General features: G+C 32.7%; 1 protein-coding gene across 1 annotated transcript in view; it reads left to right on the top strand.

The window, feature by feature from the left end:
• GBE1 (1,4-alpha-glucan branching enzyme 1) overlaps positions 1–16,524 on the top strand; it is a gene marked incomplete at both ends in the record, with an annotated part of 270,361 nt that overhangs the window by 171,029 nt on the left and 82,808 nt on the right. The window contains 2 exons of the mRNA XM_080696262.1: positions 12,613–12,728; positions 15,503–15,630. Coding sequence (XP_080552388.1) covers positions 12,613–12,728; positions 15,503–15,630 — 244 coding nt within the window. The remainder of the gene's footprint in view (positions 1–12,612; positions 12,729–15,502; positions 15,631–16,524) is intronic.

Below are 16,524 nucleotides of genomic sequence, written 5' to 3'. Positions count from 1 at the left end.
AGAGTCTCAAGGACTATATTGAAGAGGAGTGGTGATAGTGGACATCCTTGTCTTGTTCCCGATTTTAGGGGAAATTCTTGCTGTTTTTCCCCCTTCAGTATAATGTTGGCTTTGGTTTTTTTTTTTTTTGTATATTGCCTTAATGATGTTGAGGTATGTTCCTTTTATTCCAATTTTCTGTAGTGTTTTTTAACATGAATGGGTGTGGGATTTTGTCGAAATCTTTTTCAGCATCTATTGCTATGATGATGTGGTTTTTATTCTTGATTCTATTTATGTGGTGGATGACATGTATTGATTTGCGTATGTTGAACCAACCTTGTTTTTCCGGGATGAAACCAACTTGGTCGTGGTGTATTATTCTTTTGATATGGTTTTGAATGCGTATGGCTAGTATTTTGTTTAGAATTTTTGCATCTATGTTCATTAAAGATATTGGTCTGTCGTTTTTCTTTCTTGAGGTATCTTTATTTGGTTTGGGGATTAATGTGATACTGGCCTCGTAGAAGGAATTTGGGAGAGTTCTATCTCTTTCAATTTCCTGGAATAAGTTATGCACTATTGGCATTAATTCTTTACCGAAGGTTTTGTAGAATTCAGCTGGAAACCCATCTGGGCCTGGGCTTTTCTTTGATGGAAGAATTTTTATTGCCATTTTTATTTCATTGTTCGCTATTGGTTGGTTTAGGCTTGCTATGTCGTCTTGGCTCAGTTTAGGTTGGTTAACTGTGTTTAGGAATCTATCGATTTCTTTCATGTTTTCTTGTCTATTGGAGTATACATTTTTTAAGTAGTTTCTGATAATCCTTTGAATTTCTTCACTATCTGTGGTAATATCTCCTTTTTCATTTTTTATTTTAGTAATTTGCATTGATTCTTTTTCATTTGGTTAGGTTGCCCAGGGGTTTATCAATTCTATTAACCTTTTCAAAGAACCAGGTTTTTGTTTTGTTGATTTTTTTAATTGTTTTTTTTTTGTTCTCTATTTCATTTATTTCTGCTCAAATTTTAATAATTTCCTGTCTTCTGCTGGCTTTGGGATTGGACTGTTGCAGTCTTTCTAGGTCCTTGAGTTGTGCCCATAGGGTCTGAACTTGGTGATTCTGAGTCCTTCTCATGTGGGCACTTGCTGGAGCCAGCCCGGCAAGAGTACGTGTTCTGAAGTGAGGCGTGAGTATGAAGAGTTTTTAACCCTAATTTGGGGGAGCTGCCAGCCTACTATCTCTACTGATTGACCCCTGTTCGTGGGTCAATATTTCCTACGGGTCGACGACTATGCCTGGGTCAGTAGTCTCTATTGTGTGGATACTCCTGGCCAACACAACTTCTGGGTAAATCTCATATATATTGCGCCGATGCCGACTTGTTTTTCCAGAGGTATTTATACACAGCTACAGGTCAATCAACATTCTCGTGCTACCACCACCAGAATACAATAAAGACCAATACAAAACACACATATTACAGATAGGCCTATCAGTACCCTCTTGTCATCACCACCTGATCTTCTCCCAGACCTCCTTGAACTTTCCATAACCCCCAACCTAGTTGACTCTGGGCAAAGGACAGTCAGCTGATTCAGAGACACCAATCTAGGGGAAGGCCTTAATGGTTCCCAAAAGTCACTCAATGCAATAAACTTTCCTCTTAATACTGTCTTCATAGTGTCCCATAGATTTTGGTAAGTTGTGTCTCTGTTTTCATTTATTTCCAAAAATTTCTTTATTTCTTTTCTAATTTCTGCTCTTACCCATTTATCATTCAGTAGTGTATCATTCAGTCTCCACGTATTTGCATAGTTTCTTTTGAGTTTCCTGTTCTTGATTTCTACTTTAATTTCATTATTGTCTGAAAAGATGCTAGGAATTATATTACATCTTTTGAATTTACTGGTGCTTTCTTTGTGTACCAGGATGTGATCTATTTTGGAGAAGGTTTCATGGGCTGATGAGAAGAATGTGTATTCTGTAGTTTCTGGATGAAATGTTTTGTATATGTCTATTAGGTCCATTTGGTTTATAGTTTTCTTTATGTGATATCTTGCTGATGGCATTAATGTACAGAATAGTCAGGTAAAATGTATTAACTTTATGGTGGTGTTTCAGTAATGAGAATCTTTTGCATAGGAGAGGAATACCAAATGATTCTTTGATCAGTGTTAAGGTTGAGGGGGCTGGCTACTTTGTGTTTTGATTTGAAAATGGATTTTTATTTTTCCAGGTAATTTACAACTCTGTTTTTACTTAATCCCAGTTTTTGGTGTTTTAAAGCTAGGGATCTGAATTTATGAGCATATAACAAGACAATTCAGATTATTTAGTCTGTTTCTTGAAATTCAGAGATTCTGATCTTTAATTGATCTTTATTTTGTGAAAATCTATAAGACAAAATGGAGAACAAATAGTTCGTTTTTTCCAACAATATCATATAGTAGTTCAGATAAATATATGTTTATGCTGATTTTTATATGCTTTTGTTGATACATTATAGTCTCATATCATAATATAGTTCATAGCAATAGTGAAATACATGTGCACAGTGCTAGGTGTATTCCCCAGTTCCCTTCCTGGTCTCCCCTTCCCCATACAAAACATTGAGATCAACATATATAATCAGTGGAAGTGTCTCTTCTTGGAAGTTTCTACATAAAAGACTTGCCCTTGGCAGTGACCGTAAACATAGATTTTATGAGGATTCTCACCCTTCTTAGAACTAATAACAATGGTCCACTGTTCCTAAATTCTTTGTGCTAGCAATGTGATGATGCTAAATATCTGTTTCCTTCTGGGAGTCTGAATTTCGATTTGTGTTAAGGGAGTGGGTACCTAGTCACCATTCTCCAATAAGTCTCTGGAAACTGAGTCTTTAATGAGCTTCTCAAGTGTTTTGAAAATTAATTTTCATAGTGTTCTGTATATGTCAGGAAAAGACCAGGAGGAGCTCTCAGAAGTTTGCATCTAGATTCCTCTAAATTTACCCCTTACCACTTTTTACTTACTGATTTTCATTTAAATCTTTACACTGTAGTACACTTCATGCATGAATACAAACACAGCTGAGTCTTCCAGTGAAGTTTTCTAGTGATTGGCTGAAGCAGGTGATGGTCTTAAGGATACCTGGACCAGTTTTCTTGGAATTGAAGAACAATGATTCTAGATGATTAATACATTGTCTACAGCAAGTTGCATGCTTACATATTATAAGAAAAGCAAAGTAGAAAGCTGCACCTTCATTCCAAAGACAAAACAACACTGGGTGATCTATTTCTCAACTATGAATTTCAGATTTTGCTCAAGCAAATAGTCTTATGTGTGTTTTGATTGTTTTTGTAAATGCATGCCTCAATCTCTCTGATTCTCCATTTTGGTAGATCTCTAAGGACTTAATTCACTGACTTGAGTAAAATTTATGTTTTAAAATTAGCTTAATCACAGTCTTTGGTCCATCTCAAATTGATTCTTGTGCATGGTGAGAGGTAAGAATTTAGTTCCTTCATTTTACAAATGTACAGCCAGTTCTCCCAGCACCATTTGTTAAAAAGGCTGTCTTTTCTCCAGCATATGAATTTGTCCCCTTTGTCAAAGATCAATTGACTATAGGTGTGTGGGTTTGTTTCTCTATGTTCTATTGTGTTCCATTGGATTGTATGTCTGTTGTGCCAATACCATGCAGTTTTTACTACTATTGCTCTATACTATAATTTAAAGTCAGGGATTGTGATGCCTCCTGCATGGTTCTTATTGCTGAGAATTGCTTTGGCTATTCTGAGTCTGTTTTTTCTCCATTATGTCAACTAAGATCATCCAAGCACAGAAAGAGAAGGGACATATGGTTTCTTTAATATACCCAAACTAAGTAGTATTAGGGATACGAGAGAGGGACTCCAGATAATGGAGAGGCAACCTCAGCAAAGCTAGAATGGAAAGGTAAGAGAGGAAGAAGGCTGAGCTTGATTAGTAGAGCAGCTACATTTGAATATGTTTAAAAGTATGAATGTAGCATGGTCAACCTGAACACTTATGTTGGGGGAGAAGTGGAAGCAGGGGGCACTAAGCACTGTCTGAATGTATACCATTTTCAATATGATCCACATACAAATAAAAAATAAAAAATATATAAAAGAAAAAATTAGCTTAACATGGTCATGGAGTTTATAGACAAGTATTTTTTCTAGATTATCATGGGAAAATTATAATGGGAAGAAGTTTTGGACCACAGAAATGCTGGAACATAACTTAAATGTTTCCTTCATTAATTATTCTTCTCCCCTCCCTTCTGGAAAACCACCTTCCTCACTCCATTGGAGTTTCTTCTTCTTTATCTAAAGTTCCTGTTATATCCCAATTATTTCCTAGTTTCTGTATATGAGAGAAAACATAAGACCCATTACTTTCTGTGAATAAACATACTGTTTTCCAGGTCCATCTACTTTCCTGAAAATGACATAATGTTCTTTACTGCTGAGTAGAATTCCATTTTATGTTGGTAGCTGTCATGACTGGTAGTTTATGCTGATTTTTGCAAAATTGGCCAGTAAATATGATTTACTCAGAACTTAGTGATGTTTTTTTGTGTATTGGAGATGTATTTTTTCACTAAATAAAGTATAACATAATTTTCTCATAAAATGAACCAAACCAGGCACCTGATAATATTTGTTATTAGAAATGAATACTTTATATATATGCAATATATATTATATATACAACATATATACTATATATATAGTATATATAGCGCATCACAATCAATAGCTAGCTTTAGTTGGGTAGACTTTTTTTTTTTTTTTTTTTTTGGTGGTACTGGGGTTCCTGGAAGCCCTTCTACCTCCGGGCTACACTCCCAGACCTGTTTTTATATTTTTGAAACAGGGTCTCTTACACCAGTGCGGCTGGCTTCCAACCTGCGCCATCCTCCTGTCTCCGCCTCCCAAGCGCGGGGATTACAAACTTGTGCCACCACGCCCGGCTAGTTGGATAGACTTTAACTATTACTTTTTTTAGGAAAGACAAAGGAACAAAGCCTAACAAGAGGAAAAAAGAGGAGAAGATAAGAGATTATATGTAGAACTAGTTTAAGCATGTATGAGTCATCTTTTGACATGAACTTGTAAATATGTATAATTAATTTTTATATATCCAATAATAAATTTTAGAAAGTAATGAAGAATTATTAACTTCAGGAATATATTTTATACAATAATTTATTTAAATAGCATAGCTAATCTGTTTAGAAGTAGATCAAAAGGGGGATAAAGGAAAAATATATGACTAATTAATTTTTTCAAAATTTAAATTTGTCTTTAAATTAATATCTTATAAGCTGATTAGCAATTATGGTATGCTTTCTGTCATAATGTATATTCTATGTGTTTCTATTGCTGTCACTTAGTTTGATGTACACCAGCAATTAAATTCATTTTATAAATAAGTAATGATGTTTAGTATTGTTTGAAAACCATGGGCATGTTGCTAACCTACAGTGATTTATTCTGGAGAATAGTGTCTTGCTTAGACTGATGAAAAGTTTTCATGTAATATCTCATCTAGATTTATTAAAAGGGGTAACTTTAATGAAGCATAAAAGCTTAGCTTGGTTTCTGATTTCTATACCTCAGGCTACTCAGCTTTGGAGACTTCTGCTTTGAAAAAGATGATTCTGAGTTCTTTCTAAAATTTTAAAGTGAATTTTGTCAGTATTAATGCTTTGGGGAATCTTATTTGGCAATGTTCTTTTTTTAGGAAGAAAGAGGATATTAACAATAAATATTAAGTAAACTAAAACAAGCAATATAAAAATTTAATATTATTCACTCAGGACAATGATTATTAGAGTGAGTTATTTGTTGTTTCACAGTCATTTTTTCTTTAGTACCATTAGCTTTCACTTATGCCATTTTTTAGATACAAACACATACATACACAAACACACACATGCACAATCATACCTTTCAAATTTGCCTTTTCCTACTTTTGTGCTTAGGCATACAAACAAGTTTAACTGTATTGGTTGAGTTAGAGAAAAAAACCTCAAATTGAGTATATATACTTTTAGTAACAGTATAAATATGTAATAGTCCCTATTTATATCTAAGAGAATATCTGATTAGAATTAGTAATAATTCAAACAAAGGTGATTTGATACAATAACAAATATAAGCAAAAATATAATATTTTCAACTTATTGGTTAATTTTACTAAAATTAACAATTTTTTTTTTCAGCGTCAAAGTGCAGTAGTTTGAGCAGCGTGTGGTGGTGCACACTTAAAATCCCAGTACTTGGGAGGCTGACACAGGAGGATCAAGGTTCATGGGTAGGATTAGATACTTAGGCCCTCTGCAACTTAATGAAACCCTGTTTCAAAATAAAGAAGAACAACAACAACAACAACAAAAAACAGCTGGGTGTGTAGCTGGGAGGTAGAATGCCCTAGGTTTTATCCCCAGTGCCACATAGGGAAAAAAGGCAGTAGTTTGTTAGATACAATTTGTTTACTAAAAAGAATATTTTTATTACACTTTAAGTATTTTTTTAGTGCATGCCATACCTTTCTCATTAAAAAAAAATCAGAATAACTTCTTTACTCAAGTCAATCTGTTGCTTCAATTGAAATAAATAGATCAAAACAAAGTGTTTTTTGCTTCATGGTTTTATAATATCCTGCGGTCATTCATTCTCAATAGCTGTGGAATAGTTAAAAGGAACATATGAATTTTCTTCATATTTGTGAAATTTAGCCACTGTTTAATAAGTTCTTCCACTTATTAGTGTACAATATGAGTAGATTTAGTAATATCTGATTAATTAAGTTGCTTATTTTGAAAATCTGAGAGGTTATTTTGGACTACAAATAAATAGAACATTAGGCAAATAGATGTATTACAAAATGTAATTTCATTAAAAATTTCATTATTTCTAATTATATTTTCTTGCCAAGAAAATTTGGTTGTGTTTTATTGCATTATAAAGTTTATTAACAGAATGTGTGACAATCAGCAGTTTTTTATTTTAGAGCTATTTCTTAAAAATCTTATTATTGGATATCTGGAAATGATAAAAGTTTTCTTAATAAATCCTCATTACCTGATTACAGGTTGAATATTTAAAACATTTAAACTAATTAGAACCCTGATTATTTTGATTGCCAGAAATATTTAAATGTATATATTACCATCAGTGTATTTAGTTTCTATATTAGTTACCTGTGATTTAAACATTTTGTGGCTTATGATTCACAAAAAAATGTCAGGTGCATTTTAATGGTTTTTTTTCTGGAGTTGAAGGATCTTCTACTTTATAAAATAAAATGGGAATTAGCTCCTCAATTGATTATGTAGGCAGTATGGATGACAAAATCAGTATCTAAGTTATGTGTTATTAATTTAAGATATAAATCCCATAAACAAAATAGGTTATTTCTCTTACACTTTCATGATGTCCTTTGAGGTATATATTTTTTGGCCTTACCATCTAAGAGTTAGTCTCTGTTTCCTTCAATTGTTTAGACACTAGGCTTCTCGGTGGCTTGTAATGATAGGCTTTAAAAGCCTCAAATCAATAGAGCAACCTTAAAATGTAAGTCCCACCTTGTCTGTTGGAATGCACCAAAGTAAATCTCTGCTCTTAAATTCTGCCTTTTATTTTTATGGGCTTCTAATCAACTGGATATATCAACTATGTTATGGGTTGACTGATGCCATTTTGTGGTAAAAGAGTAAATTGCCTTTTTTATTGTACCCTTTGCCAGACATTTTCATAGTTTGACTCAAGGCAAACCATTCACTTGAGATGATTCAGTTCATTTATTACCAGAGAGCACAACGAACAATATTTCTAATTCATTCATACTTTGGAATATGTCATAACTCTTCTTTCTCACAATTCCCCAAAGAATGAAAAAAATGGATCATTTCAAGTGAGTGCTGAATTAGAAAATTATAAGAGTAGAAAATAGTATTGGACATCTTTCAGAAATCTACATTTTCACTAGTGACATATTCCTTAAGCTTGTCCTAGTGTTCTGTATCTTAGATTGAGTGAACTAGTTCATTCATATATGAGACAATTGCTTTCACAGTTCATGTGACTGCAGAAAGGTAAGGTGCAAAATAGACTGCCTCACCTGGATGTACTTCTGCATCTAGATTTTTATTATTAATTTTTAAGATTCTTCTTGGTTATGAGGTTTGGGTAGCTCTAAGTTAGAATGACTTGAAAGGTAATTTTTCCCTCTTCAGAAACCTGTAACACTAAGGATTATAATTGCTTATTCAAAGGTAGGGTCTACTTTTATGCAGACAATAATTAAGCATAGCATGACTGAGACTACTTTTCTTGGAACTGTACATAAGAGACTTGTCCTTGGCTAGTGGCTATAAACATAGATTTTATGAGGATTAGCACCATTCTTAGAACTAATAACAATGGTCCACTGTACCTAAATTCTTTGTGCTAGCAATGTGATGATGCTAAATATCTGCCTTTTCTGGGAGTCTGAATTTTGATTTGTGGTAAAGATAGAGGGTGCCTAGTCACCATTCTCCAATAAGTCCTTGGAAACTGAGTCTCTAATGAGCTTCTCAAGTTTTTGGAAAATTAATTTTTGTAGCGTATTCTATGTACATCAGGACAAGACGAAGAGGAGCTCTCAGAAGTTTGCATCTAGATTCCTCTGAACTTTACCCCTTACCTTTTTATTTAATAATTTTGCTTTAATTGTTTATGTTGTAATACACCTCAGCCATGAGTACAAACACAGCTGAGTCTTCCAGTGAAGTTTTCTAGTGATTGGCTGAAGCAGGAGATGGTCTTAAGGACATCTGGACCAGCTTTCTTGGAATTGAAGAACAATGATTTTAGATGATTAATACATTGTCTACAACAAGTTGAATGCTTACATATAAAAAAAGCAAAGTAGAAAGCTGCATCTTCATTCCAAAGACAAAACAACACGGAATGATCTATTTCTCAACTTTGAATTCCAGATTTTGCTAAAGCAAATAGTCTTATGTGTGGTTTTGTTTTTTGTTTTTTCTTTTTTTTTTTTTTTTATAAATGCATGCTTCAATCTTCTGATTCTCCATTTTGGTAGATCTCTAATGATTTGATTCACTGATGTGAGTACAATTTGTGTCTTGAAATTAGTTTAATAAGGCCATGGAATTTATAGACTGAAGTTATTTTTTCTGGATTTATTATGAGAAAATTATAATGGCACAAATTTTGGACTACAGAAATATTGGAACATAATTTATGACTTTGTATTTTCGCTATTTCTTGCCCTGAGAGTTCATATTTTCTTATACAATGAAGGCAAATTATTTATAAAATATTACATTACTTTTAGATTAGTTTATTTTGCTTAACTGCACCTAGTGAGCTAGTTTTAGAAAATGTATTTAACCATAGAATTGAAATTTGTCTCCTCTTTGCTTTATAATTTATCCCATTTTTTCTAAGATTTTGCCAAAAAGTAAAACCTTCTAAATTTTGATTTTGTTTTGTTCTCCTCTAAAATGTTGTGTATCTATTCTTTTTTTTAACTCTCATGAGGGCCACAGTTATTTTGTTTCACAAATTTTTTTCATGAATGAACATTAAAATAATACAGTATTTTGAAAATAATAGAAACTCGATTTATTTTTATCACTTTACCTTGTGGTGATTTCTTTTTAGGATTATTTTTGTTTTTAAGGCATTGTTTAAGGCAAAGAGTATTTCAAAGATTTAAAGAACAAAATCCTGTTGCCTGGCATAATGGCTTACACTCTTACTCCCAGTGTTTGAGAGGCTAAGCAGATAGAGGGCTGGGAGTGAAGCTCAGTGGTAGAATACCCTTGGATTCAATCCCCAGTTCACACACACAAAGAGCAATTTTTAACCCATTAAAAGTTTTTAATGAGTTCATTTGTCACTGTCTTTTTCTGATAATCACAGGATTTAAAAAAATTATGCATGCCAATAGTCTGTTAAGTTACATAATTACATATAATTGTATTTTATAGGTTAAACACAGTTTATTACTCTTTTTGATCAAGGAAAAATAGATTAAATATCAACGTAATAGGAATCATTAAAACCTTTGTTAATTCTACCGTAAATAATTTATACTGGGCAATACTTTCTTTTCAGTGATTAAGTTCACATCATACTTGGGTGTGATAGCACACATCTGTAATACCAGTAACTGGGAGAACGAGTTAGGATTGCAGGTTTGAGGCAAGCCTCAGAGCTTTAGTGAGACCCTCTAGAACTTAGTGGGACTTTGGTTCAATATAAAAAATAAAAAAAATGGGCTGAGGATATAGTTCATAAGTAGAACATCCCTGGTTTCAGTCTCCAGAACCACACAGACACACACAGACACACTCTCTCTCTCTCTCTCTCTCTCTCTCTCTCTCTCTCTCTCTCTCTCTCTCTCTCTCTCTCTCTCTCTCCCCCTTCCCTTCCTTTCCTTCCCCTCCCCTCCCCTTCCCTCTCCTTGCCTTGCCTTGCCTTTTCTCTTTTTCTCTTTCTCTTTCTCTTTCCTATTTTCCCTCTTTTGTTTGTCATTGAATTACAACATTGCTTGCTTTTTTTTTTCTTTTTGTTTCTTTTTGTCGACATTAGAGCACATTTTTTAGGTATTAATCACTGTTTAACTAGAAAACATTCCAGTCCATGATATTTGTATTGGGAGATTGACAGATAATGTCTACAAGTCCAAGCTGTAATGTGAGTAAAAATGACTGCATTAAGAAAATCTGAACTGGCAGGGCCTGGGAAGAGCTGGAAGGTCCTATTCATCCATAGGAATTCAAACTGAAAACTTTAAAATACTCTGCAAGGCCAAAGTATCAACAGTGTGTGTCAGAAAAAGGCCAGAGACAGTTTGTAATCTTTGGTTATATATTAATATCTTCATATATCTTGCCAAGATATTTAGCATTTCAACAAGTTTATTTCTTATCCAGGTTTGTGTTTGGCTAAAAATATCTTTCAGTTTACTTTTTTTAAGTTATGTGAAAAATTACATTACTAGTCAGTGTTCAAATTAGGAAAAGTTTGTGTCCTTTTCAAAGGCATATTAACATGCAAATGTATTCATTTCTTGTTTTTTTTTTCAAATTCTCAAATAGCAACCTTGTTTTTTAAAAAAAGTATAGACATATGTGTGGGGACAGGGGACATACGGGAAGTCTCTCTATATCCTTTTCAATTTTGCAGTGAATCCAGAACTCTAAAAGTGAAGTTTACTAATGAAAATAAAACATCAAAAAATATAATAATTAGAATTATATATGAAGTAGAATAATCTTGATGTTTTACCATTGTAGCATAGCTCTCTATATTTATTTATTTTTGTTAAATAGGAATGTTCCCCTTAACTTTTGAAGGAATATATATTAATAGAAAAAAGCAAATTATGCCCTAAGTATTGCTTAACATAAATACCTTGAACGTCCTAGCCCTCTTTATTAGATTGCTTGGATTTCTTTCTCTCTCCTTCTCTCTCTCTCTCTCTCTCTCTCTCTCTCTCTCTCTCTCTCTCTCTCTCTCTCTGTTTCTCTATAAAACTTTCAGTAAGTTTTCAAAAGTCAAAGTAACTTATTTAAAGCAGTTAATTACATCAACGCTCATCCTCAAAGTTTAGATTTACAATTTCAGAGTTGATTTTGATGACTTAATCTCCATTTATGTCAGATTGCTCTTTAATATATGGAAGGTTTTAAAAATACATAAATTTCAACTGGGTTAAAGATTTGTGTACACGATTACAGCTTTGTCATTAAACTAAATGAGGTATTAAAGTCTTAAAACCACAGTTATAATAAGATAGAGAACTCAACCATAACTATACGACTAAAGAAAATACTAATTGATGATGCCCTCTTTTCAATTGTCCGAAATAGACTTATTCCGTGTGGTGTTTTTAATTGAGTTATACAGTTCTTTGTTTTCCTTCTGTTTTTATGGATGAAGGGTTTTTTTAACTTCTAAACTTTCTACCTTATTAAATATGTGTACTTTTGGTAATTAGGTTTTTTTTTGTTGTTGTTTTCTAAACTCTATAAAACAGTAGTCTAGTAAATGTAATATTGCTTACCATGGAGTTGATTCTTTTTATTTTTTACTTGTTATTCTGAATTATATCTGTTTGAAATTGTAACGTCAAGAAATATTTTAAGCAGTTGTTGAAGACAGTTTTTCTTACCTCTAAAAATGTATTTTCTGAAAGGAGAATAACATAACTATGGTTATATTACATGAAATATCTTGGTGGAAATTAAGAGATAAGTATGATTTCCTTGCTTTATTATGTATAATTGCCATTCTAGTTGCTAGGGACACAGTGTGTCTACTTTTAGGATCTACCTTAGACATTTTTATCCTCAGTTTCTATTTATCTAGGTATGAAGCAATTTTCAGGATAAAGCGAATTTAATAATGTTTTCTTTTAGAATGAGTTTCATTAATCAAATGAGATACTATTTGACAGTTTTCTGGTTTTTGTATGCTTTGTTCCTTGAATATCATAATTCTTGAAAAAGATATATAATTATAATTATTACTCCTAGCAAAGAGAATGCTGTTTGGATTGTTTTTAAATACATATTTGTGTTACATTTTAGCTGGGAGGTTTTAAGATTCCTTCTGTCGAACATAAGGTGGTGGTTGGAAGAATATTGCTTCGATGGATTTCGTTTTGATGGTGTTACATCAATGCTTTATCACCACCATGGAATGGGTAGGTAACCTGATTGTAGATACATATATTGTAGATATAGCTAATGGTTTTATTTATTCATTTTTATTGAAAAATTATAATCAGGTTTGGTGTTTAGTTTTAGAAACTGCAATGGCCATTGTTGGTGACATGAATTTTAATTGTTCCACTGTATATGTCTTCTCTGTAGTCATGTTTTATCTTTCCTTTTTTTTTTTTTGACAAGATGTAAGGCAAGGTAAATGCATTCTCTAAGTATGTAAAAGATAATGATTTTCTTTGAAATAGATCTTGATAATAAACTATCACTAATAGAGAACTTTTAACAACACTTCAGGAAAACATTTATTATAACAGCTTCAGTTAATAAACATCACATTTACAATGAAAAATAAATAACAATCATAAATTAAAACATTTGTGAGCTGGGTGTGGTTGCACACGCTTGTAATCTCAGCATTTGAGAGGCAGAGACCAGAGGATCTCAGTTTGCAGACAGCCTCAGGTACTTAGCGAGGCCTTTTGTAACTCAGTGAGACCCTGTTTCAAAAATAAAAAGACTAAAAACGAGGACTGGCATTGTAGCTCAGATGGAGAATGCTCCTGGATTCCATCCCCAGTAACGTGGAAAAAAAAATTGTGAACACATGGATATTTTTGCATATTATACATCAACAAGACTTTTTAAACATTTTCATTGTAAATTTATATATTGAAAACATTAATTAGGCCTTCAATTTAAAATATTACTCAGCTGTAAACAATACTGCAATCAATGAAAAATCTAAAGGTAGGGTTTACTAACTAGGGCTGAGAGAGAGGAGACCTTGAGATCACTGGAACCTGGGTTCTTTTTTCAGCCTGCCCTCAAATCTTATGTATCAGTAGGGTGTGATAGCACATGCTTGTAATCCCAGTACTTGAGGAGGCTGAGACAGGAGAATGGCATGTTTGTAGCCAGCTTCAGCAATTTATGAGTTCCTCTACAACTTAGTGAGACCCTGTTTCAAAATAAAGAATAAAATGGGGTTTGGGGTGTATCTCAATAAAAAACTTATCTTCTTAATCACTCTCTTACTTAGTAAAGAAAGACCCTCCCACTCTTAGCATACAATTCCCCTTGCTGGGTCCAGGATGTGTATTCCAGGGAATTGGTATTGAGGAAATGAAATACAGTTCATAAAGATGGGCTATGCTTTTTATGGGTAAAGAGCCCAAGAAGTGGTAAAGGAAAACATTATGAGTTATTTAGCATGTTTCTCTCCCTTGTATTGAAAAACAAGACAAAATAAAACCTGAAACTGCACATCAAAAGGACAAACCACAAAACTTGTGATAAAATAATATTAAGACAATTTAATTTTTAAACTTGGTGATGAAGAAGAGAAATTCATCAGGAGATACCTAGAATGAAAATGTAATTGACTGCATGAATCACATAATAATAATAATATGAATTATGTCTGGATTCATGTCATTCCATGGACAGAGCAACATCTACAAAATTCTTAAGGAAACAAAGTATGGTTCAAGATTTTGATAATTACATGGGGGTTACCAGGGTCTGAAGGGTTGAGGAAATGGGGAAATTTTGGTCAAAGCATATAGACTTTTAACTGTAAGATAAATTGTGGGAATGTAATGGTGGTGGTTATCATTAGTAATGTTGTAGTGTTTATTTGGAACTTAATGAGAGCAGCTTTTAAGAGTCCCCCCACACAAACACACAGAAACAAATGGTAGAGATGAATGTAATTAATCTGACCATGGTAATCAGTATACAGTCTGCATCTAAATCAAATAATTATCTGTTGTAATTTGATTATATACTTTTTGTCAATTGAATATGTTACATAAAGGGAATATGATAGTTGAATTACTGTTAAGGTATAAATGTAAAAGAACTTGAAAAATGAAATGTCCGTAATTATAATTGAAAATATCCTTTAATGATGGAATCCAGCCTGCTAAATGAAAATAAATACAAGAAACTAAGATATAAGAAAGCAAAGAGAAAGAGGTGACCTTAAACACTCGTTTGATTTATTATAAAATAAAAGCAAATTACTGAAAGAATAGAAAGTAAGTGATAGAATTTCAATAAATAAAACATACTATAAGCAACCAAAACTGGTAGGTGGGAGAGTAGGAGGTGGTGACAAATGTAATTATAATCTATTTGTCATCATGGTAAATCTGTATTAAATAAATTGAAGTATAAATTTAAATAATATGAATTTCATGATGGTTTTCATATTTTTTTTACCTCAAAGGAATCTATTAGAAGATAGCATTAATATTTTCTTTATGTGATAGAAGTATATTAAAATGTGAAAATATAATTTATTTTACTATCATATTACTTTATTTTTATGTGAAAGATAATTGTGATTAAATTAAAACTGTGTTATGTTTTTGTTGTTTTTATTCTGGGATTTCCCCAGGGCCATCAACATTCTAGGCAAGCACTCTACCACTAGACTCTCCTCCTCCTCCTCCTCCTCCTCCTCCTCTTCTTATTATTATTTTTATTATTACCATTATTGTTGTTATCGTTATTATCATCATCATCATCATTACTATTATTATTTTGTCAAAGAAAAATACATTTGTAGGCTTGTCCAGACTCTGAGTGTTGACATGGGGCACTTTTCTGAGTTACTATATTTGCTGGTGATAAATTTATAATTACACTTTCTTAGAGTAACAAAATTGGTATCAACTTTGGGTGGCTTTGTGAAGATTTAAGATGTGCATGTTGACATAATATGTTCTATTGATTTTCTGTTTCTTAGGTCAAGGTTTTTCAGGTGATTACAATGAGTATTTCGGACTTCAAGTAGATGAAGATGCTTTGACTTATCTCATGCTGGCAAACCATTTGACTCACACATTGTATCCGGACTCAATAACAATAGCTGAGGTAAAGCCATAAATGATCTCACAACTTGTGACCCCCTTTAATTGAGAACATTCTGTTAATGTACAGTATTTGAGTAATTAATCTCATGTTGTCAATAATTGCATAAATGAAATTTTACCCTACCTATTATACAGCTGTCTTGTATAGGTAGAAGATTATTTAGAATTCACTGTTTTACTATTAGGGATAATATACAGTAATTACTTGCCACCATTCTGTTGTTAAAAAGAAAATGCCAGTTGTTAAAAAGTAAAATAGCCTAATCAGTGGAAGGGTCCTTTTGCCCTGAGAAAAGATTTGAATATTAATGTGCATCTGTCAATTTATTAACTTAATTAATTTATTTATTTCCTGGTTTAATCAGTAGAGATGGCATGGATCACTGCCTGCAAGCTTCTCTGAAGCCTTTCTTGTTCTGATGAGATTACCTTTCTTATTTACGTTATTGCTCTCAGATTGCCAAATGTACACTAGTTATTCATGATTACTGAAAGTTCATGATTAACTGTCCCAAAGCTGCATTGTAATGATATAATTTGGTATATGCATAATTGACAATTCCCCTCTTGGTGATAAATGTGATAAATTAAGAAGTTTGTTAAATGCTATGCTAATCTAGATTTAGGATTAAAATCCCCCCTGGTTTCCTGAGTCCTCTAACTAGAAATTATTATTAAAATTGAATTCAGCATATTTTAACTCTTCTATCCAAGTCTAGTGATGATAATGTAATAAAAATAAAGCTATCTTTTAAAGGGATCAGAATTAAAGTTTATGTTTATATTGTCGGAATTTAGTTCACTGGAATAAAATGGAGCAATAATTCTCTGTGTTAATAGTATTAAGCCGGGCATGGTGGTACACATTTGTAATCCCCTTGCTTGGGAGGTGGAG

Source organism: Muscardinus avellanarius (genome assembly GCF_963383645.1).
Source record: "Muscardinus avellanarius genome assembly, chromosome: 5".
Classification (NCBI taxonomy): domain Eukaryota; kingdom Metazoa; phylum Chordata; class Mammalia; order Rodentia; family Gliridae; genus Muscardinus; species Muscardinus avellanarius.
This window is presented reverse-complemented; position numbering and strand designations above follow the sequence as displayed.